The following is a 26783-nucleotide window of genomic DNA, read 5'->3' on the forward strand; positions in this document are numbered from 1 at the left end:
CTGGAGAGGCTGGTCCTGTCACCCTTTCTGTTCACCCTCTATACCTGCCACCTGCAAAAGTTGTCGAACAACTCTGCAACTGTGGGTTGCATCAGCAAGGGGAAGGAGGATAAGTACAGAGGTGTAGTGGACCCCTTCGTTGAGTCGTGTGGTCTTAACCATCTGCAATTTAACACTTGTAAGACGAAGGAGTTGGTGGTGGAAAACACCCCCTACACCTATTTCTATCCAGGGGGTGAATGTGGACACTATTCAGGACTATAAGTACGTGAGAATACACCAGGACGACAAGCTAGACTGGGCTAAGAACACAGAGGCTGTCCATTATCATGGACATAATCACTGAACATTTTGAATTAACCTCACTGTACTTGAGATTTGATAATGCACATATCATACATATCTACATGCAACTCATCAAGAAGCAACTTGAGATATGAGCAACTTATGATCCTTATTGTTAACCTTGTTTATATTTTGGGCCCTTGTTTGTATTTTTTGGCATTGTGTTGTAGCATTAATACCACTTAATAAAGACAGCACCAAGAATATGTAACAAAAATTATTAAGCCTCAAAAGGAGCTCACCAAAAATTCGCATTGTAAACACATTAATTGGTACAAAAGATGAAGTGGAGTGATTGCACTCAACTTCGGAAATCAGAAATAATCTATTTATACTAAATAACAGAATTTAACTTGGATTAAACTCACCTCTGGGCACTACCCTTAAAAAAAGGAAAACAATAGCTAATTAATTAATTCAGTTTCAATTCTGGAAGTTGCTACTAAGTTCTTGACTCACAATGACCGTAATACCTCATTGACACAAACCACATAATCAAGTTCTTTATAAATGAAAGGTTAACTACTTAACTACTAACAACAAACACAACTAATAACTACTAAACATACAAATTATTGAATAAATGAAACCATGAAATACAGCGATGAACAACTAATAAATGCATGAATAAAGCCATGAATACAGCAAAGAACAATTAAATGACCACCGTATACCAGATACGCAGTGAAGGATGTCTTGGCAAGATGTATTAATTTGTGGAAACACAGGAGACCACCAAGTGGGTGAAAACTTTATAACTTAACTTATTAACCAGTGAAATCACCTTAAGGCACCGTTCAGCCGCTGAGAAGTAGTTGTGAAGCACAAGTGGAATACTTTAAGCAATTAATTAAGCAATAATTTCTATAGTGATGGGAGATCCTACTTATGGTGCTTCTTAATTACTCTTAGTTATCTATAGCATCAACCCCAAATCACGGGAAAAGTAAAGTTTCACCTGGTGGTTCATATGGTCAAATTACTCTGAGACGCAGTGTCAATTCTCGTGTGGGCCAGCTCAGTCTCACGTAGCGACTCTCAGCAGGCAGCAGGATGTTAACATATTCATACACCCCCACTTGGGTGTGCTGGAGACGAGGTGGCAGCATTTGCCAGCCAGTTTATCACAATTGTCTAATCTTTGTCAAGTTAGAAACGCAAGCGTTGAGCAGCCAGACTGGAGCAGGTTTCTTGTAGAAGGTTTCTTTCTCTCAAAGTTGGCTGGATGCTGGCCTTCAGCACGTTCGGTGCGGAAAGCTTGTTCTTTAGGCTTCTTCCTTCTCTCCCTCTCCATCTGTATGCATTTTTATCCCATTACTGCATGTTACTAACTCGACATCTTCTCTCTCCCGTGGTTCTGTGCCTTGTTTCTCTCCTTCTGTCACTTTCACTGGAAAAGTACATTGCATTGGAACAGCTCTGCGGTGCCACTGTCCACACCAAGCTGGAGCTCCGCAGCGTGTACAACCTCATCCGTATACGTGAGGGGGACGAGTGGAAGGCCGCCTTTGTGACTCCAACTGGCCACTACGAATACCTCATCATGCCATATGGCCTGGCCAACGCCCCTTCCGTATTCCAGGACTTCATCCATGAGGTGCTCCAGGAGTTTCTCCACAAGTCCGTCTTGGTCTACATCGATGACATCTTGATCTACTCCCGGAGTCTGGCCTAACATTGCCACCATGTTGCGGAGGTCCTGAAACACCTGAGGGAGTTCCAGCTGTTCCTGAAGGTAGAGAAGTGCCAGTTCCTGGGTTACAACATCAGTAGCAGTGGCATCCAGATGGACGAGGGGAAGGTGGAGGCCATACGGAACTGGCCCACACCAACCACCATCAAGGAACTTCCGAGATTCCTGAGCTTCTCCAACTTTTACCGACGCTTCATACAGGACTATAGTACCATCGCACACCCACTGACCAACCTACTCCACAACAAGCCCAAGTCTCTGTCCTGGTCACACACTGCCAACGAGGCCTTCAATGCGCTAAAGGAAGCATTCACTAGTGCACCGCTCCTGGTTCACCCCGGTCCCGAGAGACCATTCGTGGTGGAGGTTGACGCCTCTACCACAGGAGTAGGAGCGGTGCTGTACCAGCAGCAGGGTACCCCAGCCAAACTCCATCGATGCACTTTTTTTCCCCAGAAGCTCAGACCAGCAGAGATAAATTATGACATTGGTAACCGAGAATTGCGGTTACCAAGGTACCAGTACGTACCAGGTACGTACTGGGAGTCCACGCCACGTTCCATCTATGCAAGCAATGTTCGCTGCCTGTTCTCAATCGACCATGGTCACACCTAGAAGTGGATTTCATCACCGAGCTACCCGCCTCCGACAATAACACGTGCATCCTGATGGTCGTTGATAGATTCTCCAAGTCATGTCAACTGATTCCCCTCAGAAGACTACCCACAGCCATGGAAACCGCTGAACTAATGTTCAATCATATCTTCCGTTATTATTTCCCTTCAGGGATCAACAAAGTATTTCTGATTCTGATGACATCCCCAAAGACATTGTATCCGACCGAGGACCCCAGTTCATCTCTAAGGTATGGAAAGCATTCTTCTCCCTCCTAGGTGTGACCGTCAGCCTCTCTTCCGGCTACCACCCAGTGACAAATGGGCAGATGGAGATGAAGATCCAAGAGATTGGCCGCTTCCTACGCTCCATGGCCTCCAGGACTCGTGAAACCAGTTCCAGGGTTGGGCCAAGTACGCCCAGAACTTCCTCCACCAACCTGTCACTGGACTCACTCCCTTTCAGTGCGTGCTCGGAAACCAACCCCCTCTCTTCCCGTGGTTGGGTGAACCATCATAGGTCCCTCCGGTCGACTACTGGTTCCGAGAGAGCGAGAGGGTCTGGGACGCAGCTCATCATCAGCTGCAATGAGCACTCTGCAGGCGCAGGCTGACAGCCGACCGGAGACGATCCACTGCTCTTGTATACCAACCCGGACAAAAGGTCTGGCTGTCGACCCGGGACATCAGGATGCACCTGCCCTGCAGAAAGCTCAGTCCCAGATTCATTGGTCCCTTCACCATCACCAAGCAAATCAACCCGTAAGTCACGTATCAACTCCAATTGCCACCACAATTCAAGATTCACCCTACTTTCCATGTGTCACTCCTCAAACCTCACCACCCTTCTGTTCCTGTTCCCACAGAGCCTGGCGTAGCAGCAGAGCCCCCCCTGCCTCTCACCCTGGAGGACGGAGCCGCTTACCAGGTGAATGAAATCTTGGACTCCCGGCGCCGTGGTGGCCTACTGGAATACCTAGTGGACTGGGAGGGCTACGGTCCTGAGGAGAGGTCATGGGTACCCAGACATGACATGCTTGACCCCTCTCTGCTCGACACCTTCCATGCTGCCCATCCGACTCGGCCTGCCCCCCGGGGAAGAGGACGACCACCATGACGTCAGGGTCCTCGGCCCTCAGGTGCAGGCCGAGGACCCTGACGTCATGGTGGTGGGGGTACTGTCACGGACACGGCAGGCTCCACAATCACCCAGTCACAGCGCACTCCCTCACCAGAGTTCTAATCACACACCTGTTCCCTATCACACACACCTGATACCCATCAGTACCGCATCACCACAAGTATAAGAGCACCCTACTCACCTCAGCCAGTTGTCCGGTCTCATTTATACAAAGGACGCTAATCCTCGATGAACAAGACAACGTTTGGACTCCAACCCTTTCCCATTCCAGTCTGTGCTTCCTCTCCAGTTTTCCTTTCTCCAGTCAAGTGTTCTCCAGTCTTCAGCGTGTGTGGCTCCAGCTCCCAAACTCCAACTACAGTCTAGAAAGGACAGTATCTGTACTCCATCACCCACCACTTCTCAACTTACTATGTTTTTCATTGCTTTGTCGAAATAAAACCATCCCTGTCTCCACCTCGGTGTCTCCTGCCCTTCTGTCCGTAACACACTGCAACGACATTAACAAGATATAATTTTGTACGATCCATTTAGCCAACCCTTTTCTTAAGGAACACCATTAACATCAGCGGTTGGCATCAGCATGTAGCTAACATTAGCTTTTGGTTAGGGTAGCAATAGCATGACAACAGTTAGCGGTTATAGCATTTAACAAGCAGCATGTGGGACGTATGTGATTTACCTTCAATCGACTGGTACATGTACAAGTTAACAGTGGTGATCCGTTTCTGTCTTCCACCACGGCTTCAACAGTGCAGTAGCTGAGACGCTGCGCCAGAGAAGGCCAGCCTATGATCCAGTAACGCATCGATCTAGATGGTCAAACCTCTGCTTCTCCGCTGGTTGGAGCTCGACCAATCAGAAATGTTCAGTGCAGCAAGCCCCACCCCGAAAGTTCCAGTACTTCTGAAAGAACTAACCCCCAAGCAGGGACCTTTTGGAGGGTAAAAAATGTCCCCGGTACTTCAATTCAATTCAGTTTTACTTACATTGCCCCAATTCATAACAGAAGTTATCTCATTGTGCTTTTCCTATAGAGCAGGTCTAGACCATACTCTTTATAATATTAATTACAGAGACCCAACAAATCCCACCATGAACAAGCATTTGGCGACAGTGGCAAGAAAAAACTTCCTTTAAGAGGTAGAAACCTTGGACAGAACCAGACTCAATGGTGGGTGGCCATCTGCCGCTGCCGTGTTAGGTTTTGAGGGGGGGGTTGGGGGAAGGGGATAGGGTTAGGGAGGCACAATGCAAAGACCACGTAAAATTATAATTTTTTTATATAGTAGAATAGTAATTATAGTGTTAATATTAATAAATTAGTAATAATAGAGAGACAATGTTGAGTCAGTAACATGCAGTAATGGGATAACAATGCATACAGTTGGATAGAGAGAGAAGGAGAGAGGAAAGAGGCACATCATGTGAAGTCTCCCAGCAGTCTAGGCCTATAGCAGCATAACTAAGGGATGGTTCAGGACTCACCCAAGCCAGCCCTAATTATAAGCTTTATCAAAGAGGAAAGTCTTACTGCCTACTTTTAAACGTAGAGATGGTGTCTACCTCCTGAACCCAAACTGGGACCTGATTCCACAGAAAAGGAGCTTGATAGCTGAAGGCTCTGGCTCCGATTCTACTTTTGGAGACTTTTGCAGAGATTCTGTAGCCCGGACAATAAACTGTTAGCTGTGGGACTCCGGCCATATTATCTGCCACGTGAATTCTCACATGCCATTGTTGTAGCTGTTTACATCCCCCATTCTGCTTACCCAGCATTGGCGTGCAACGCCATAGCACAACTCCATACTCATCACCCGAGTGCACTCATATTAATCTCGGGTGACTTCTACCATGTCAGTGTTTCAACAACACTGACTAATTTCACCGAGTATGTGAATTGTCCTACTAGAGAGGAGAGGACACTGGACCTGCTGTATGCTAACGTTAAGGATGGATGCACCTCTTCCCCCTCCTGGGTAGGTCTGACCACAACCTGGTTCACCTCAAACCCTGCTATGTGCCTCTGGTAGGCAGTCTGCGACCACAAGGACAGTGAGGAGATGGTCATGGGAGGCCTATGAGACACTTCTGTGTGGACTGCAATGTCCCAACTAAGGTCCATTGTTATCCAAATAACAAACCCTGGGTAACAAAGGACATCAAAAACATCCTGAATGCCAAGAGGAGGGTCTTTACTGATGGTAATAGGGAGCAGGTGAGGGCAATCCATGCTGACCTGAAGGTGAAGATCAGGGAGGCCAAGGAGAAGTACAGGAGGAAGCTGGAGTGGAAACTCCAGCAGAACAACATGAGAGAGGTCTGGAGCGGCATGAAGAGCATCACTGGATTCAGACCGACTGGCAGCAGGAGAGGAGTTGAAGGCAGCTTGGACAGGCCCAACAAACTTAATCTGTTATTTAACAGAATCGACACACCGACTCCTGCTCATCCCCCCCTCTACCTCAGCTGCTGTCGGCCCTCAGACTCCTCTGAGTCCACTGCTCCCCCCTCCTCCATCAGGCTAACAGCCCTCTTCAGACTGAGGACTCCCACCCCTCCCCGTAACCTCTGCCGTGTGCCTGACTGCTGACGAGGTGAGAGGACAGCTGATGAAACTCCACTCAAACAAGGCTGCAGGCCCCAATGGCATTAGCCCCGGGGTGCTAAAAGCATCTGCCACATGTCTTCAACCTGAGCCTGAGTCTTCAAAGGGTCCCTATTCTGTGGAAGACATATTGCCTCGTTCCTGTGCCGAAGATGCCGCGTCCCATTGGCTCCAAAGACTACAGACCTGTGGCACTGACCTCCCACATGACCTCCATAATGAAGACCCTGGAGAGACTAGTGCTGGAACAGCTGTGGCCCATGGTCAGACCCCTCCTGGACCTCCTTCAGTTCACCTACCAGCCCCGGCTGGGAGTTGAGGACACCATCATCTTCCTGCTGAACCGCATTCACAGCCACCTGGACAAGCTGGCAAGCACGGTGAGGATCATGTTTTTTGACTTCTCCAGTGCTTTCAACACCATCCGGCCAGCCCTGCTGGGTGAGAAGCTGGCAGTGAACCAGGTGGATGCCCCCCTCGTGTCCTGGATTGTTGACTACCTGACTGGCAGACCCCACATGTGTGTCTGCAGCACTGTGTGTCGGACAGTATGGTCAGCAACACTGGGGCCCCTCAGGGGACTGTCCTCTCTCCCTTACTCTTCACCATCTATACCACAGAATTCAGCTACCACACAGAGTCCTGCCACCTTCAGAAGTTTTCTGATGACTCTGCTGTGGTAGGATGTATCAGCGGTGGTGATGAGACTGAGTACAGGGCTGTGGTGGGTCTTGTGGTGTGAGCAGAACCATCTGCAGCTCAATGTGACAAAATCCATCCAGGGGGTCAGTGTGTACATTGTTGAGGACTACAAGTACCTTGGAGTACATATGGACAATAAACTGGACTGGGCTAAGAACACTCAAGCTCTTTACAGGAAGGGCCAGAGCCGCCTCTATTTTCTGAGGAGGCTGAGGTCCTTCAACATCTGCCAGACAATGCTGAGGATGTTTTATGAGTCTGTGGTGGTCACTGCTATCCTGTATGCTATTGCATGCTGGGGCAGCAGGCTGAGGGTAGCGGACGCTAATAGGCTCAACAAATTGATCCGTAAGGCCAGTGACATTGTGGGGGTAGCTGGACTCTCTGTCGGTGGTGTCATAGAGGAGAATGCTGGCCAAACTACATGCCATCTTGGACACCCACTCCATGATGTGCTGGTCAAACAAAGGAGTACCTTCAGTGGAAGACTCATCCCCCCCAAAAAGCACCACAGAGCGCTACAGGAAGTCATTCCTGCATGTGGCCATCAAACTCTTTAACTCCTCCCTCTAAGTGTCAGTCTATATGACCCTAAGTCACTAAACTGGACATTGGACCATTAACATCACTTCAAAACTTGAAATAATTGTGCAATATTCTGTGTTTAATACTGCTGTGCAATATATTCTTTTTAGTTTAAAATTCCCTATTTATTGATATTTATTCATACTTCTGTTACTGCAGTGCAATATCCACTGTCTCATAATCATCTTAATAAGCTACACTTAACTTGACAGTTCATGCATTTTTACTTACTACTTACATTATTACATTGTATACATACTTATCATCAACCGGTAAATCCACTTTGTACTTTACACTTATTTTAATTTTATACTTATATCCACTTGGTACTTAATTTATCTTACCTGTATTATAGTTTATTATATTCTGATTTGCTTAGAACTTCTATCCCTGTGTGCACTGACGTGATAGTGAGCTGCTGTAACAAAAGAGTTTCCCTCGGGGATCAATAAAGTATTTTTGATTCTCATTCTGATTGTTGTCCTCTTACCTGTCTTGGGATCCACAGAGAAGTATGGCTGACCGTTAATAATGCTGTAGACTATACATGCGCTGTTGCCATATGTGGGGTCATCTGCATCTGTGGCTGTCACCTGTGTCACATAGGTTCCTGAACAAAGACACACACACACACACACACACACACACACACACACACGTAGAGATACAGAGGTTATTACACCTATGAATATTGATATTTTGAGATGAGATATGTTAATCATGCTAGCATGCACAGATGCTGTCGTCTTGGCTGATGCAGTGTCAGACCCTGGAGATCCCATACTTGGTCATCAGTGCATCAAAATGTGTAGTAATACAGTGTTTTACGCACGCCAGTTTCAATATGGTTACCTTGATTCTGTCTAGCACAATTAGTAAAAGGAGTACAAGTTCTTTCCAACTTTTCTGGCAAAAGTAACACCTGAAAGCTTGCATTTTGACTTGCTATTGGAAGATGTGTGGCTACCTAAAACAATATTGACATGGAAGAATCATGATAAATCATGACTGACAAAATCATTTACAGTTATGGATAGTTAAAAACCATCATTACAGGAGTTTATGAGGCCTCGTACAACTTTAAAAGATGTTTCCGTCACAGTTTTAGCAGTAGCCTGACTTTTTATGTTCACACAGCTGAATCTACCAATTACAACCAATACAATTTATTCCATTTCTGTTTTATTTATTAAAGCCTACAGGAGCATTATTTATAACTGCAAATTTGGTTACTGTGTACACCATTATGCACTGACGACAGGGGAACCGCTGGGCTTTCTGTTTTATTAAACTTTGAGTGTAATGGGGATACTACATTTTAAGAAGGTGAGATGAGAATGGTGTTGGCCATGATTGCTACATGACCCTTAAACCTGTTTCCACATGTGCCATGAATGCACCGTACAGCCAGCAAGTGTGCCACCACATCCTCTGCACATTGTGTCTTGAATCACAAAAAAATAGTGTGTGTGTGTGTGTGTGTGTAAAAAAACCTTCGTCCTTCACCCTCCGCGGGTGGTCTCATCCTTCGAGCTCGGGTCCTCTACCAGAGGCCTGGGAGCTTGAGGGTTCTGCACAGTATCTTTGCTGTTCCTAGTACTGCACTTTTCTGGATCGAGATGTCTGGTGTTCTTCCAGGGATCTGCTGTAGCCACTCCTTCAGTTTGGGGATCACTGCCCCGAGTGCTCCGATAACCACGGACACCACTGTAGCCTTCACCTTCCAAGCCTTCTCCAGCTCTTCTCTGAGCCCTTGGTATTTCTCTAGTTTCTCATGTTCCTTTCTCCTGATGTTGCCATCACTTGGTATTGTCACGTCAACCACAATGGCTTTCCTCTGCTGTTTGTCCACCACCACAATGTCTGGTTGGTTCGCCATTACCATTCTGTCAGTCTGAATCTGGAAGTCCCACAGGATCTTGGCTCGGTCGTTCTCTACCACCTTTGGAGGTGTTTCCCACTTTGACCTCGGGGTTTCCAGTCCATACTCTGTGCAGATGTCCCTGTACACTTTGCCAGCTACTTGGTTATGGCACTCCATGTATGCTTTCCGTGCCAGCATCTTACACCGGTGTTTCATCTTTCATCTTTCATTCAGCCAAATTGGACCATCACACTACCACCACCATATTTTACTGTTGGTATGATGTTCTTTTTATGAAATGCGGTGTTACTTTTACGCCAGATGTAATGGGACACACACCTTCTGAAAAGTTAAATTTTTGTCCACAAAGTATTTTCCCAAAAGTCTTGATGATGCCCAAGATTTTTGGGAAAATACTCTGTTAACTGACAAGACAAAAGTTGAACTTTTTGGAAGGTGTGTGTCCCATTATATCTGGTGTAAAAGTAACTGGCGTGAGATACCAACACATGATTACATGTGTTAGTATCTTATTGTAACACCTGCAAAGATCTGTGATGTTGCCTGGTTCTCCACAGTAGACAAAAGTACAAGCAATTCACTGACACTCAAGTTGTTCTTAAAGGTCCCTTTCCTCTATCACCACCATGAGGTTGAACTTCCTGTGTTTTTTTTCTCGTATATATTTTTCTAATCAAAATGAATGTGAGTTAAATGTTGTGACCTGCATGTTCAGTGATGTAGTAAATTGCATTTATGACATTGCTTGTCCTTGTTAGATGTGCTATGTGTTATGAATATGTTTTGATGTATGTGCTCATTATATTGGTTGAATCTACACAGAAAACTAATGTTGCATGTCCAGATAAAGTATGATGTTATTTATAACTGACTGAAGATAAAAGTATGTTTTAAAATATATAGAGTGTGACTAAAGTATGTTAAAAACAAATAAAGTGTGTTATGTGTGAAAAGTATTAAAGTTTTAAAAAATATAGTCCACAGGTCTCTGGACATAATGGTGAAAAAAAAACATCTCTGGACATACCATTATCTAGCCATCAGCTTTGGCCCAGCTTTTTTTTCAAATTTCCTGATACCATTAAAACAGTGAGGACATGAGGTTCTGAAATCAGTGGGTCTCCGGCAACCATCTGGGGTTTGTTCTTGTGAAAGATATAAACTCTGTTCGCGTCAAACTCTGACTTTCTCCAGTGATTCATTTAGGTCTCTTGAATCTCTGAGTAATTGGTAAAGTGTTGGAGAGGAGTCCAGACTTAAACGGGCCTGACCTGGGCTCCTGACCTCCTGCAACTATCCTTAGCAATCCATTTTTGTTGAAAGGGTAGGCCTACTCCAGCAGTTTAGTATTGCACATTCCTAAAGTTGGGGAAATCACATGAGACAGCTTTAAAGAGAATGGTTGAAATCTGTGCAGCAGAGGCTGAAATATCTTGACTCTCTCCTGGTATGGTTCAAGGTCCATAAACTATGGATCCTACATTTCCCATATTGCAACTCAGTCGCATTTTTCTTCATGCCCCCAATGACATCATTGAAGTTCTCTGCAGAGCCACAGAAGACATTATACTATTATGTAACTAATAGTAACTAGTAGGGCTGCTGAACTGTTTTCACAGGTTCAGCAGAATTCCACATGACAAGTAAACTGAACTTCATGTGTAAAATAGGTGGAGTGTCCCTTCAAAAGGGAAAGTTGGTATTTTTCAACCTGCCATTATTGCCATTATATGACCGCTATGTTAGCTTGGAAAATAGCGTCACTTGGCACCGAATATGATCAATTTACTGTTTATCAGAGTGTCGCTGAGTAATGGGAAATGTTAATTGTGAAGGACTATGTTGACACTTTCCCTAGTAAACACACCAATCTCTGGACTCAGACCTGCCGAGGGTGGCGCTGGCTGGTCTACCAGGCTTGTGAGGTGGCTGGTGTCAAGTGACCGGTCTCATAGAAAGAGGCTCTTTTTCCCCCTGGCGAAGGATGGTTTAACAAGCTTTTCACATTAACTATAACGTTACTTCCAGTAGATGCAACAAACGGGAACAAAAACATGAGCTGCAGTAACTGAGTCACTCACTCAGTCACTTACTCAGTCACTTTGTGTTGTGATATTTAAACCATCTGTCAACAGGGAGATACCAGTCTGGGTCTGGGCCTGGAACTGGAAACTGTTAACTCATTCCTTCAGCTTATCCAACATTTCCCATTACTCAACAACACTCTGATAAACAGTAAATTCATCATATTCAGTGCCCCATGTTGCTATTTTCCAAGATTATATTTGTATTATATTATCTTCAACGTCAGTAGTGGTTTGTACACAGACAGTGTCAAAAAAAAGGACTTGCTACACTCACAGTTAGCATCCAATCACAAGCATGCGTGTGTGTACTAGCCAATCACAGTACAGTAGGGTGGGATTTGGCAAAAAGCGGGTGAGAAAACCACCGTTGACTTCCTGCAACAAGTCACCTCTTGCGAGATTTCAGAATGAGACTTCTCCTTGAGCAAGACTTGGTTAGACACAATAACAGACCGGACACAAAATTGTTGTTCCCATTAGTCACTTAGACACAAAAACATGGGAAAATAGGGTCCAGGTTGAAAAATAGAGCACAGAGCTGTAGAGCTACACTTCAAATGCATATGTTTTTGAAAGTATCAGCTCTTGACACAAACAAAATAAGTAAACCTCTGCAGTGTGAGGTTAATATTCAAAGCATATCAAAAACTCTGAGAAGTTAACAACTCCACAGAAAACAGTGCAACCAGGAGCTGTGAAAAGCCATGATTCATATCATATCATATGGATACTTGTGCCGTTCGTTACCATAGCTAATCCGCCCTACAGTTTGTTGCTGTATTTCACTGCAACAGAGACATACTGGAGTCAAGCTTGTGTTCCCTCAGAGCACTTTGGACCTCAGCTGAAGCATTAACAGCTTAAGGCCAAAAGACCTTGACTGTTAAATTACCTCTCAGTAATGGTATTTAGCAGACAGATGGGCCACTAAGTCTAGCTTAGTGCGCTGTGTGCATGTGTGTCTGTGTGTGGAGCAGCTACAACTTAGTATGTCCAAGCAGACTGCAAAGTGACACTTAACTGAGCTGAACCAAAAAGCTTAGAAAATAAAAATTATGTATAGGAATTTGTTTATTTTATTTAAAAAGGGACAATGCACATTAATTAAACATAAGCACTTCAATCCATCATGTAAATGTGCCAGATTTAGCCATACAGGAAAATTTTCATCTGTAGTCCCTGGTAGATTGATGGCATATTAAAAAAAAAAAAAAATCAAAAGAAAACATACAAGAGCACATAGGCACAGAAAAAAGCACATAAGCAGAGACAAATAGTAAAACACACATGACATAACCACCACCCCAGATTATGACATTAACCACTGTTTTATAGATATGGAGAAGGAGTTAAAGAGATGTGCTGTTCCTTAGTTCTGTGGGTATGGTGTTCCAGGTATGTGCCACTTGACAGGAAAAGGCTGACTGCCCAAAGGTACTTTTTCTATATAGTATTTCACAATCCCCTCTGGTAAAAGCTCTGGTAGAAGTGTTTTAATTTTGTTTTGATTTTGTTTAATGAATTCATTGAGCGGAGGGGGAGCCAGACCATAAAAATCTGATACACAAGTAAAATATCTGCAAATTTGATCATGTTTTCCCAGTTTAAGAAATCATATTTAGTTAAAATTTTACAATGATGATATGAATTTGACTTTTGACCTGTCTGTGTCCAGCTGGTAAGACAGTAGTTCATATGTGGGAGAATCATGGCATTGATGTTCAACTTTGAGACCTCGGTAGTTAAATTGTTCCTAATGTGTCAAACTTGCCAAATAGAACTTTTTTAACTTGTGTTTTGAATTTGAGTTTTGAATCTATTATAAAAATGAGTTTGTTAACCAATTAGAGATATTGACCATTGAAGCTGATAATTCTTCTGCAGCTTGCTTCTTGTTTTTAGTATTTATTAAGGCTCTTAAATTAATGTCTGGTTTCCAAATTGTTTAACTGAATTGTTTTACATTTGTTTTTTCATCGTTTACCATTTTTTCCCTCTAGTGTTGATCCCTAAGGATGATGATGTCATTTGATAATCTCTTCAGTCCATCCAACACATGCCAAAGTAGGATATCTCAACAATTACTGGCCAGGTGCTATTCAATTTATTATATCATATTTATTATATGGTCCCATGAGGATGAATCCTGATGCCTGTGACCTTTCATCTAATGCTACAATTGTACAAAATAAATGGTTCCTGGTTCCTGATAGCCCTTTGCAGACGTACATGAGCACTGTCCCACACCCTCTCACTACGACAAATCTAGTCATCGACTGCAGGTACCATAGACATTTCTCCGGACCACGGGAACATGGGGGGTTGGTATCCCAGCACACATTGAAATGGGGTGAGACCAGTGGATGAATATTTTAAAGAGTTGTGTGCATACTCTGCCCATGGTAGGAACTCAGACCAGTGATGCTGTTCATGACTGCAGTATGACCGTAGATATCTGCCAATCTCAAAGGCCCTCCATACTTGTGAGGTGAATTGTGTTCCTCTATCTCAAACAACATCTTCAGGTATGCCATAAACTCTGAAAACATGTTGGAAAAGTGCTTGAGCGGTTTCCATGGCAGTGGGGAGGCCTTTCAGAGGTATTAAATGTCAAGCTTTTGAGAAACGGTCAATGATCACTAGGATTGTTGTGAATTCGTTTAATGGGGGTAGATCGGTGACAAAATCTATTGAAAGGTGTGACAAGGGTCGCTGGGGGATGGGCAAGGGTTGTAGCAAACCAGACGGTAACTCTTTCGGTGTTTTGGACTGGGCACAGACTGAACAGGACTTGATATAGTTAGCCATATCTTTAACCATGGATGGCCACCAGAATGAGTTTTGTGTGAGATGGAGTGTTCTTGAGATACCTGGATAGCCTGAGCAGAGTGATGTATGGACCCACTGCATGACCCTTATTCGAAGATTTACAGGAACATAGTGCTTGTGGGGAGGACAACCGTGTGGTGTTGGTTCATTCCGTTGCTGTCTTTGGATCTCATCCATCAAATCCCATGCAACAGGTGCAACGATAACTGATGGGGGCAGGATGGACTCTGGTGTGGATTCTGCTTGCGGATGATTGTGTCACCTGGAAAGTGCATCGACCTTGCTGTTCTTGCTGCCTAGACAGTAAGTTACAGTAAACTGGAACCTTGTAAAGAAAAGCGACCAGCGTGCTTTTTAGTTTAGTTAATTTAGTCTCTTCGCACTCTTGGTGTATTCAAGATTCTTATGATCTGTGATGACCTGAAATGGGTGGGTGTCTCCATTCTTCGATTGCAGCTTTCATGGCTAGAAGTTCTTGACTGCCAACATCATAGTTACGTTCAGCATCAGTGAGTTTCCTGGAAATATGTGCACATGGATAGAGCTTGCCTGGTTGTCCGTGGCGTTGAGAGAGTACCGCACCAATTCCACTGTCTGAAGCGTCGACTTCTAAGACAAACGGTAGGTTAGGATCTGGATGTTCGAGGATGCTGTTCTTGAGTTCAGTGAAGGCTTGGGTGGCACTTTCAGTCCATTTTCATTTTGACGGTTTACCTTTCAGCAGGGATGTCAGTGGTGATGCTGTAATGCTGTAGTTACAGATGAAGCGTCGGTAGAAATTAGCAAATCCTAAGAAACGCTGAAGTTCTTTGACAGTGGTTGGTTGTGGCCATTCAGTAATTGCTGTGATTTTGGAGTTGTCCATTTCTACACCTTGATGGCTGATGTTGTATCCCAGAAATGAGGTTCGCTGGACATGGAATTCACACTTCTTGGCCTTCACATAAAGTTGATTTTTCAGTCTTGATAATACAGTCTTGACATGATCCTTGTGTTCATCTTCCGACTTCGAGTAGATAAGGATATCATCAATTTATGCCACTACGTACTTGTTCAAGATGTCCCTGAAGATCTCATTGATGAACGACTAGAAGACTGCCGGTGCATTGGCCAGTCCATATGGCATAACCTGGTATTCATAGTGCCCCCTGGTGGTCAGAAATGCTGTTTTACACTCATCACCTTCTCGGATTCTGATGAGGTTGTATGCGCTCCTGAGGTCTAACTTGGTGTAAATTGTTGTCTCCCTGAGCTGTTCAAGTGCTGCAGGTACTAGTGGGTAACGGAATTTAATTGTGACATTGTTCAAACCTCTGTAGTTGATGCAAGGTCAAAGTCCTCCCTCCTTCTTTGGCATAGTTGGTGGTAGCGATTGTAAATACTGCGTGAGATAGTCATTGGCCACTTGTGCTTTGCCCAGTTGTTTTTGGTATTCCTTGAGGATGTTGCTTTGATAAGCAAACGCGGCCTGTAGATTAGCAACTTCTGCTGGATTCATCAAAGGCGAAGTATTATGTAATGAGGCAGAGGCGGCGTTTGAATCCATATGCAGTTGTTTAATCAAGTCCACAGCAAACAAGTCCAAGTTGGCAGGCCGATAGCATAAACGTGAGACAGGCAGAGGTAGATACACAGTAAGGCAGTCCAATCCAGGTGACAGATCAAAGGGGTAATCCAGGAGGCAGAAACTACACAGGCAATGGTCATACACAGGATAAGCAAGACAATGATTAACAAACGCTCAGTGAGGCAGGTAAACTGGCAATACTTCGCAATGGCCTGATAGCCGAGCCATGCTTAAATGTCCTACAAACAGTCAATACTCGGGAGAGGGCTCACTCTGCTGGCGTGATGTTACAAATTTACTCTGAGAAAAATGAATGCTTCTTTCCTCTAGTGTCATCTTGATGTGAAATGTTATACTTTTGCACAGCAAATGAAAGTTGGTGGGGGTTTTTTTTGTTGCTTAATTTTCTCACAAAATCATCAAAATCTACTGGGCAGATTTCCACAACTCATACATTCGATTTCCACCTGGTATTAATTTGCTATCTGTAATGTTGATTTTGTCTGCATTGTGTTAAAATCTCAATAGGCAGGGTGGTGAACTTGTCAACAAACATGATGCTTCTCAAGTCAAAAGAAGCAATGCTGCTGTTTGGGCTCTACTTATTTTTACTTCCTTGCAGATGAAGGGCTTGTCTGTTGCTTTTTGGCAGACAGCTAAAGATATCAGAATCAGAAATACTTTATTGATCCCAGAGGGGAAACTCTAAAGATAGCAGGAAGAGGTGAAGTTAGGTGACCTTTCAACATGTTGGGCAGATTTTTTTCATAAGAATGTGGTTAAACTATAGATGTCATTTACACTTGCCTGAGATCCACACCACCTCCAGATGGCTGTTTGAATCATATTCCGATGATTTCTGCATGTATTACACCTTCATTAAAAATGTTTTTACTTATCCAAATTATCCAGATACAGATTACATGTTAACACCAGGTGGAAATGGGGTAGCCTGTTCTCATTCCCAGGGTGACAAATACGACATTTTGTCACGCCCCTCTGCGTTATATACAGATGCACAAGGTACCCTTTAGCGTTGGCATGAGATATACAGGGCTGCCAGAAAGCCTTAAGAAAGTCAGGTGAGGTAATATAACGAGTGACTCAACCTCCAGCAGTCCTACCTGTTGGAGACATTTCAGGGACACTGGCGCTGTAGGGACCATCAGGAAATTGTGGCTTATTGTCGTTGATGTCCTGTACCTTGATGATGAACTCAGACTCTGGCTCGAGGGGGAGGCCTGTGTGGATGTCAACAGCCTGGGCCTTCAGTGTGTAGTAGGACTTTTCCTCCCTGTAAAACATATTACATAACACATAAAATACACTAATGTTAATAAGTCTAATCAACAGAGACTACATTATGAAGACATCTGTAACATGGTATTTCTCACTCCTCTTCCTCCTCCTCTCCTTCTTCTCTCTCTCTCCAGAGTCTCTGTGGCTGTTTATGACAGTGGTTACAGTTAACTATAAAGTCCACTTATAAAGTGGACCTTACAGTATTGTTCAAAATAATAGCAGTACAATGTGACTAACCAGAATAATCAAGGTTTTTAGTATATTTTTTATTGCTACGTGGCAAACAAGTTACCAGTAGGTTCAGTAGATTCTCAGAAAACAAACAAGACCCAGCATTCATGATATGCACGCTCTTAAGGCTGTACAATTGGGGTATTAGTTGAAAGGGGTGTGTTCAAAAAAATAGCAGTGTGGCATTCAATCACTGAGGTCATCAATTTTGTGAAGAAACAGGTGTGAATCAGGTGGCCCCTATTTAAGGATGAAGCCAACACTTGTTGAACATGCATTTGAAAGCTGAGGAAAATGGGTCGTTCAAGACATTGTTCAGAAGAACAGCGTACTTTGATTAAAAAGTTGATTGAGAGGGAAAACCTATAAAGAGGTGCAAAAAATGATAGGCTGTTCAGCTAAAATGATCTCCAATGCCTTAAAATGGAGAGCAAAACCAGAGAGACGTGGAAGAAAATGGAAGACAACCATCAAAATGGATAGAAGAATAACCAGAATGGCAAAGGCTCAGCCAATGATCACCTCCAGGATGATCAAAGACAGTCTGGAGTTACCTGTAAGTACTGTGACAGTTAGAAGACGTCTGTGTGAAGCTAATCTATTTTCAAGAATCCCCGCAAAGTCCCTCTAAAAAAAAAAAAAGGCATGTGCAGAAGAGGTTACAATTTGCCAAAGAACACATCAACTGGCCTAAAGAGAGATGGAGGAACATTTTGTGGACTGATGAGAGCAAAATAGTTCTTTTTGGGTCCAAGGGCCACAGGCAGTTTGTGAGACGACCCCCAAACTCTGAATTCAAGCCACAGTACACAGTGAAGACAGTGAAGCATGGAGGTGCAAGCATCATGATATGGGCATGTTTCTCCTACTATGGTGTTGGGCCTATTTATCGCATACCAGGGATCATGGATCAGTTTGCATATGTTAAAATACTTGAAGAGGTCATGTTGCCCTATGCTGAAGAGGACATGCCCTTGAAATGGTTGTTTCAACAAGACAATGACCCAAAACACACTAGTAAACGGGCAAAGTCTTGGTTCCAAACCAACAAAATTAATGTTATGGAGTGGCCAGCCCAATCTCCAGACCTTAATCCAATTGAGAACTTGTGGGGTGATATCAAAAATGCTGTTTCTGAAGCAAAACCAAGAAATGTGAATGAATTGTGGAATGTTGTTAAAGAATCATGGAGTGGAATAACAGCTGAGAGGTGCCACAAGTTGGTTGACTCCATGCCACACAGATGTCAAGCAGTTTTAAAAACTGTGGTCATACAACTAAATATTAGTTTAGTGATTCACAGGATTGCTAAATCCCAGAAAATTTTTTTTTTTTGTACAAAATAGTTTTGAGTTTGTACAGTCAAAGGTAGACACTGCTATTTTTTTGAACACACCCCTTTCAACTAATACCCCAATTGCACAGCCTTAAGAGCGTGCATATCATGAATGCTGGGTCTTGTTTGTTTTCTGAGAATCTACTGAACCTACTGGTAACTTGTTTGCCACGTAGCAATAAAAAATATACTAAAAACCTTGATTATTCTGGTTAGTCACATTGTACTGCTATTATTTTGAACAATACTGTATAGTGTGTTCACCATTTTGTAGTGTTAATCTCAAGTAGTGAGTATTACTGTATATCCTATATAGGAGAGTACCATCTAATGCAAAAAATAAAAAAATTTAATTTGATGACTTCTTTATAAGAAGAATGACCTTCCTGCACCTGAGACAGTCCATGCCCCATACAGGTACCATAAGTCTATTCTCTGCATTTCCCCCCATTCCCATAATCATATTACTTCACATGAGTGGTTATCTCATAGTCCCAATGTTGCAGGTCCATTTTAATGGGTATGGACTCTCTCATGACATTCGTTTTGTTCCAAATTGCTTTTCTATGAATCAAGGTGATGAAGTATTCTACATCCCTACCCTACGGTGGCCCTGAGGGGTTGTTGTAGCCACATGATTCTGCAGGAGAACCCATCCAAACTGTTTTAATTTGTCATTTACCCATCTATATGACTACAGTGTGTCTGCGACAAAGTTCCATGTGGGTTCAGTTCACGAAGTTCACATTACCATCTCCCTTTTAACACAGAGGCCATGTTTCTGCTTTAAAGTCAGCCAGTTCTGTATCGAAACATCTGTCCATGCCAGGTCCGTGCTATGATGTCAAAGAGTAGGCTAGCTGCCCCGTCTCCTCAGTCCTAATTCTTTCAAGTGAGCTCCCGGGTTCCCTGGGACATTTTAATATCATGAAATGTTGTTTTGCTTTGTGAAATGTTGTTGTGTTTTGTGGAATGTCATTGTGTTTTGTGGAATGTCATTGTGTTTGACCCTCAGGGCCACCATACTACCCTCATCCAAAAGAGAAAATCCCATTCAAAGAGAAACCAACAGAATATGCACAACTTGAATCCTGGGAAGGTTACACCTGTTTAACAGCAATACCTGTCTCAAAATTGGCTTTATTAACATTAGATCATTAGGCTCCAAAGCACTTTTAATTCATGATCTAATCCTTGAACATGATTTTAATATTTTTGGACTCTTGGCTATCCACAGATAACGCATTACCTTTGGCTGAAGCGTCACCGCCTAATTTTCTATACTCCCATACCACCCATGCCAACAAAAAAGGTGTTGCACTAATCTACAACCCCAATTACTCTTTTCATCCCAGAACTAACATTCGATTCTTATCATTTGAGGTGCTTTTAATGTCCTTCTCTTCACCCTCGCCTAACAAACTTCCTGTCTTTCTACGTTGCTGTCCTACATCGTACCCCTGGAGCCTACTCACAATTCCTGGACGAAGTTTCAGAGTTTATCTCAGATCTTGTGACCCGTGCTGACCTCATAATTGGAGATTTTAATATTTATTTTAACGTCACATCACACGCACTAAAGTGTCTTCACAGCAATCATTGATTACATATGGCTGTCTCCAAACCCACACACAGCAGTGGTCACACCATTGGCTTACTTTTACTCCGTGGTGTTTCTGTCACTGATCTTTCAGTCTCCTCCTCCGCTCCATCATTATCCCATCACTCTCTGATTCAATTTAATGTTCATTTCTCATATCGCTGCCCTCCCAAAAAGAGCTGTGTTAATACATCAGCCAGAGCAGAATCATCCCTTCCTGATGCTCTCACAAAATTGAGTAATTACACTGACTAAATAGCACCTTACTAGGTGCGCTCGACTCTGTAGCTCCCCTTCAGGTTAGAAAATTCTCCTCACCCAACTTTACCCCATTCAATTATTCTATTCAAGCAGTCAGTCAGATCATGCTGAAATTTGGTGAGAAAAAAAAAGGCACAATACAACATTAGAAGTATTCCGCCAGGCCTAAATGGTAAATGGAATGTACTTATATAGCGCCTTTCTAGTCTTTTCCGACTACTCAAAGTGCTTCAACTTCTTACAGATTTTTCCATTATCCTTGATGGCTTCACATCAATTTCACAGACCCAGCTAAGTATTCAATCCATCTCTTACATTTGAGCCACACATCAAGTATATAATACAAACTGCCTTCTTCCACCTTGTAAAATAGCCCAAATACAGCGCATTTGATCAAAATCAGACGCTGAAACCCTTATACATGCGTTCATAACATCCCGAATAGACTACTGTAATGCACTTTTCTCTGGCCTACCTAAGACAGCAACAAAATGTCTCCTACTGGTCCAGAATGCAGCTGCCAGAGTCCTCACAAGATCAAAGAAGTTGGACTATTTTACACCGGTAGTGATGTCTCTGCATTGGCTACAGGTTCACCAAGAGCTCCAGCCTTATTTCTCAATATATTCCATCATGCCCTTTACATTCTCTTGATGCCAGTTACCTAACTATTCCTCAATATAATAAGAACTTTTTTGGTGGTCGAGCCTTTGCCCACCGAGCTCCACTTCTCTAGAGTAATCTACCACTGCACATTTGGGAGGCAAGCTCTGTTGATACTTTCAAATCCAGGCTGAAAACACATCTTTTTTTCTATTCATTATAATCTCTCATTTCACCAGCTGGAACCCAAATCACTGACTGTTTTTCCTCCTTCACAAAGTAGCTACCCCAACCCTGTAGTAGCAGTTGTCGAGCAGGAACACAGGGGCAGCAAGTGGCCCACAACCACAGATCCAGTCTCTGCAGCTCCGAAGGCAGAAATCAGATTCAGAAACAGAAATACTTTATTGATCTCCGAGGGGAAACTCTTTTGTTACAGCAGCTCACTATCACGTCAGTGCACACAGGAATAGAAGTACTATGCAAAAAATATAATATACTATAATACAGGTCAGATAAATTAAATACCAAGTGGGTATAAGTATAAAATTAAAATAAGTGTAAAGTACAAAGTGGATTTACCAGTTGATGATAAGTATGTACGGTATAATAATACAATGTAATAATACAAGTAGTAAGTAATAGTGCATGAATTTAAGTGTAGCCTATTAAGATTATAATGAGACGGTGGATATTGCACAGTAGTAATAGAAGTATGAATAAATATCAATAAATAGGGAATTTTAAACTGAAAAGAGTATGTTGCACAGGAGTGTTAAACACAGAATATTGCACAATTATGTCAAGTTTTGCAGTGATGTTAATGGTCCAATGTCAAGTTTAATGACTTAGGGTCATATAGACTAACACTTAGGGGGAAGAGTTTGATGGCCACATGCAGGAATGACTTCCTGTGATGCTCTGTGGTGCTTTTTGGGGGGATGAGTCTTCCGCTGAAGGTACTCCTTTGTTTGACCAGCACGTCATGGAGTGGGTGTCCAAGATGGCATGTAGTTTGGCCAGCATCCTCCTCTCTGACACCACCGACAGAGAGTCCAGCTCCACCCCCACAATGTCACTGGCCACCACAGATTCATAAAACATCTTCAGCGTTGTCTGGCAGATGTTGAAGGACCTCTGGCCCTTCCTGTAAAGAGCTTGAGTGTTCTTAGCCCAGTCCAGTTTATTGTCCATGTGTACTCCCAGGTACTTGTAATCCTCTAAAATGTCCACAGTGACCCCCTGGATGGAAATCGGGGTCACTGGTGCCTTGGCCCTTCGTAGGTCTACAACCAGCTCCTTAGACTTTGTCCCATTGAGCTGCAGATGGTTCTGCTCACACCATGAGACAAAGTTCCTCACCACAGCCCTGTACTCAGTCTCATCACCACCGATGATACTTCCCACCACAGCAGAGTCATCAGAAAACTTCTGAAGTTGGCAGGACTCTGTGTGGTGGCTGAAGTCTGTGGTGTAGATGGTGAAGAGGAAGGAAGAGAGGACAGTCCCCAGAGGGGCCCCAGTGTTGCTGACCACGCTGTCTGACACCCAGTGCTGCACACACACATGCTGTGGTCTGCCAGTCAGGTAGTCAACAATCCAGGACACGAGAGGGGCATCCACCTGCATCGCTGTCATCTCACCCAGCAGGGCTGGCCGGTTGGTGTTGAAAGCACTGGAGAAGTCAAAAAACATGATCCTCACCGTGCTTGTCGGCTTGTCCAAGTGGGTGTGGATGCGGTTAAGCAGGAAGATGATGGCATCCTCAACTCCCAGCCGTGGCTGGTAGGCGAACTGAAAGGGGTCCAGGAGGGGTCTGACGACGGTTACGGTTATATTTATTTTTACAATTACTAACCTCAACCTTGTTGTCATATTAAAATTATTACCTGTGTATGTGTATGTGAGTGCGTGTCTATGTGTGTGTATTTGTTGTTATACTGACTTGTAGTGTACAGCGACTATATGGGTGATGTGCACTCACTGGGTGAGTTGAACTTTAAGTTGAAGTAGTGTTAAAAATGTTGTTTTGAATTTGTCATCTGACACACAATATTCTTGGGACTCCACAGATTAATTTATTCATTTGGGTGATTGTTAACTGAACTTTTGTTCAGACTGCATTCTCTTTTGTCCCACAATCCTGAGAGCCATTTAACGTAGCATTAGTCAGTCTAACCTGTGACCTGTCACCAGGTCAATAAAAAGGTCAGTGATCATTTGTTCTGTCTCCGTCTCCTGGAATCCTTCTTTGAGGTGGACAGCCATGGCTGTCTCCCTCTCCGTGTGGCATGCTCACCAGCAGATACCCAACTGAACTCTTCCCTCCTGGCTTCACTTCCAGCACACAGCAGACGGTTGTCTGCTACCACTGCCGCACACATACTGTATACCTCTAATTTGACTTAAACACAACCACACACAGTGGAGAGTAACTTTGTTCTGCCTCCATATGCCTTGTGTGCACAAGCATGAACCTTACGTGGTCAGAAACAAAGAAACACACATACATTCCCTTTCGCGCATACACACACACACACACACACACACACACACACACACACACACACGCCCGCCCCTTTGTTCTGTAGTCTAGTGTATTTGGAGTGAGTCTTCATGCGTGTTGTTGCTTTACTATCTAATTATGCTTGTGCATAACTATGCTGGCTTCTTTAATGTTTCACAAGAGTGAGTAATTTGCCAATTTCTTCTATGTTGAACTCCAAATCCTTCAACCTACTAGCTATTGGTGGTAATCCTGGTTATATGTATTAATTTAATTATTAATCTGAGTTCTAAATTGATAGTTTAGTGTATTTTATGAGACTCAATCAATTGACTATCATTTCTCTTCTTTAAGAAGAGAGGAGCCCACGAGGACTGTGATTATCTTTGATAATTCTGATAACCATAGTAAATCCCAATATACTATACAATATACTCAATGATACATATGTTACAGCAACATATTATAGTTACATACTGCATATACTCCACTACATATGTAATTCCCTGTATAGTGAGTATTGAATATTGACTGCATAAACAGAAAAATAACAGCATCTGTCATTCTTCAATGGTGTTCAAACACTTAAAATGACCTATATTTATGAATAATTACATTTGTCTGTAAGCAAAGCAAAGGCAGAAGTAGCTTGATGTTGTTATCACAAAAATGTCTTAGAGAAAAGGAAGGAGTGGATGGCTGATTTAATGGGGCTTGTGACTTTAACGCAGGAAACTATGGTTCATGCCCCAACAGTTGTTCTTTTAATTTAACCAAATTTAACTATGCAGTGTTTTTTTTTACCATAATGTGACTGGGATCTATCCATAAACCTAACTCACAGAGGTTTCAGGTCAGAAAAAGGTTTTGTAACAATAATAAAAAGGTAATTTTTGGCCAGGGAGACCGGTTATCTAGCTTAATTGCTATGGAAATTAACGCATCTAGGCTGGCTGGATCGTCACAAATTGCTAACTCATCCTTCACTTGTTCACTAAGCCCACTTAGAAAAATCCCCAGTAGAGCCTTGTTTTTCCACCCTGAGTCAGCAGCTCCTAGTCCTGAACTCAACAGAATACTCAGCAACACTACGCATACCCTGCTGTAGTGACAGCAGGCGCTCAGCAGCCTCTCTCCCTTGGTGATCAAACACTTTCTTCATTTCAGAAACAAAATCACAATATGACCAACTAGAGCTAGCCTGACCTCCCCTAACCACTTTAGCCCAGTCTAAAGCACTGCCCTTTAATAATCCCATAACATATGCTTTTCTGGACCCTCACTTACCCAGTGCTGTAAGTGAGTGGCTGTTGGTCAAACACTAAGCCACACTGCACCAAAAAGGCTCTACACGTGCCTAAATCACCTGAATAGTGCTCTGGGGAAGGGATGTGTGAGGCAGGTGGAGATACTGGGGCAAAGAGACTGGGCTGGATGGCAGGCTGAGGAGGAGAGAGGGAAGGCGGAGTGGAGAGGAGCTTGACCAGGGTTCCGATCCGATGAACACTGGTGGAAAGGGTTCTGAGAGTTCCCATAACCTCACGGAGGACTTGGTTGTGCTGCCTCACGAGGATGCATTGGCTGGCGATGGTGGAGATCGTCAGTGGTGGAGGAGGAGGAGTTTGATTCTGCTTAGTCCATAGTGGCCAGATTGTTCTATTACGATTTACTATAAGGCTGGACTCAAACACTGTACTCAGACAAGGGATATGAAGGTAAAAAAGGTTTATTAATAAATAGGGAAATGATAGGGGAGGAAAGCCAGGGTTTGGAATTCAGAGCAGGCAGGGAGGAAGTGGAGGTAATGGTGGTGGAGGTGGCATGGCAGAGGGATGCGTGGCTGGCAGGCAGGCAGAAGCAAATGGGAGGGAGGGAAGGAGGGAGGCAAGCAAGCAGTGATCCATGGAGGTTGAAACAACATTCTAGCAATGAGTGAATGAAGAGCCAAAGTAGATATACTGCAGGAGATGAGCTGATAGGAGGCAGGTATGTAGACTGGGTGGGGTGATTGGAAGATGAACACCAGGTGAGTGAGAGCAGTGGAGCCGAGAGCCGGTAGAAAGATACGAGAGGAGCAGCCACGCCCATGCCAACAGACACACACACACACAGACGAACAGAAAAAACTAGAGACACGGAATAGGGAAAAACAACTGGAAGCACTAGGAATTACAGACTCACTGTCACGGCCGTAACAACATTGCCAAACGTGTCGTGAGTTTCCCACCTCTATTCCTCACGTGGCAACTTGTCATCTGCCTTCACCTGTTTCCCATTAGCTTATTGTTTTAGTTTATAATCTTGTTAATCTGTAAATTATACAGCAGCTGTCCACAGGAATAACATCAAGTAACACTCCATTAACATGCATAACTCGCTGATGTTAGCTTTATTGTGCCAGCTGGCTAAATGATTTCAATTTGCAAAATAAAAAAGGTTAACTGTACAACATACATGCTCATTATTTAATTGCAGCTTGTATTACCTTTGTTTAAAAGACAGAAAAAGTGAGCAAAGATGGGCAGCTACTATGTATTATTTTGCATATTTAATGCAAAACAATTGCATTGATGATTTGATGATGCTTTAAATATGGTCTCCTGGACTCGAATCACTACGTTCATTTTAGATTTGATTTAAGTACCTTCAATAAACTCTCATAATGTTCGGATCAAAAATAGAACTTTAAAAAAAATGCAAGGGGCTGTGGACGTGTTACCTCATGTCATGAGGTGTTTAAGTATGATGCTGGAAGGCGAGGCCAATCGTGAAGTAAACTGTACAATTGTGCCTTTATATTACAAAGTAATCTACCAGGAACGCATACTCATATTTGATTGACCAATGCAGCACCTTGGTGGATGACTTTGCATTGCATTGAAGCAAAA

At 43.3% G+C, this 26783-nt stretch overlaps 2 protein-coding genes across 6 annotated transcripts in view; one reads left to right on the plus strand and one right to left on the minus strand.

Moving 5' to 3' along the window:
- The window catches only part of LOC122886422 (cadherin-12-like), a 149213-nt gene that overhangs the window by 63980 nt on the left and 58450 nt on the right, over positions 1-26783 (minus strand). For all 5 annotated transcript variants that reach the window (XM_044218607.1, XM_044218608.1, XM_044218606.1 and 2 more), the window contains 2 exons: positions 17181-17350; positions 8179-8298 (listed from right to left, as the gene is read on the minus strand). In XM_044218607.1, coding sequence (XP_044074542.1) covers positions 8179-8298; positions 17181-17350 — 290 coding nt within the window. The remainder of the gene's footprint in view (positions 1-8178; positions 8299-17180; positions 17351-26783) is intronic.
- On the plus strand, positions 1150-3750 carry LOC122886440 (uncharacterized mitochondrial protein AtMg00860-like). The gene is made up of 2 exons (XM_044218664.1): positions 1150-3414; positions 3519-3750. Exon 1 carries the CDS (start codon positions 2132-2134, stop codon positions 2651-2653), a length of 522 nt encoding a protein of 173 aa, XP_044074599.1. The 5' UTR covers positions 1150-2131; the 3' UTR covers positions 2654-3414; positions 3519-3750.

Source organism: Siniperca chuatsi, linkage group LG13 (assembly GCF_020085105.1).
Source record: "Siniperca chuatsi isolate FFG_IHB_CAS linkage group LG13, ASM2008510v1, whole genome shotgun sequence".
NCBI lineage: Eukaryota > Metazoa > Chordata > Actinopteri > Centrarchiformes > Sinipercidae > Siniperca > Siniperca chuatsi.

Coding starts and splice junctions, on each gene's coding strand:
- LOC122886440 (XM_044218664.1), top strand. CDS start 2,132: ATGGACGAGGGGAAGGTGGAGGCCATACGGAACTGGCCCACACCAACC.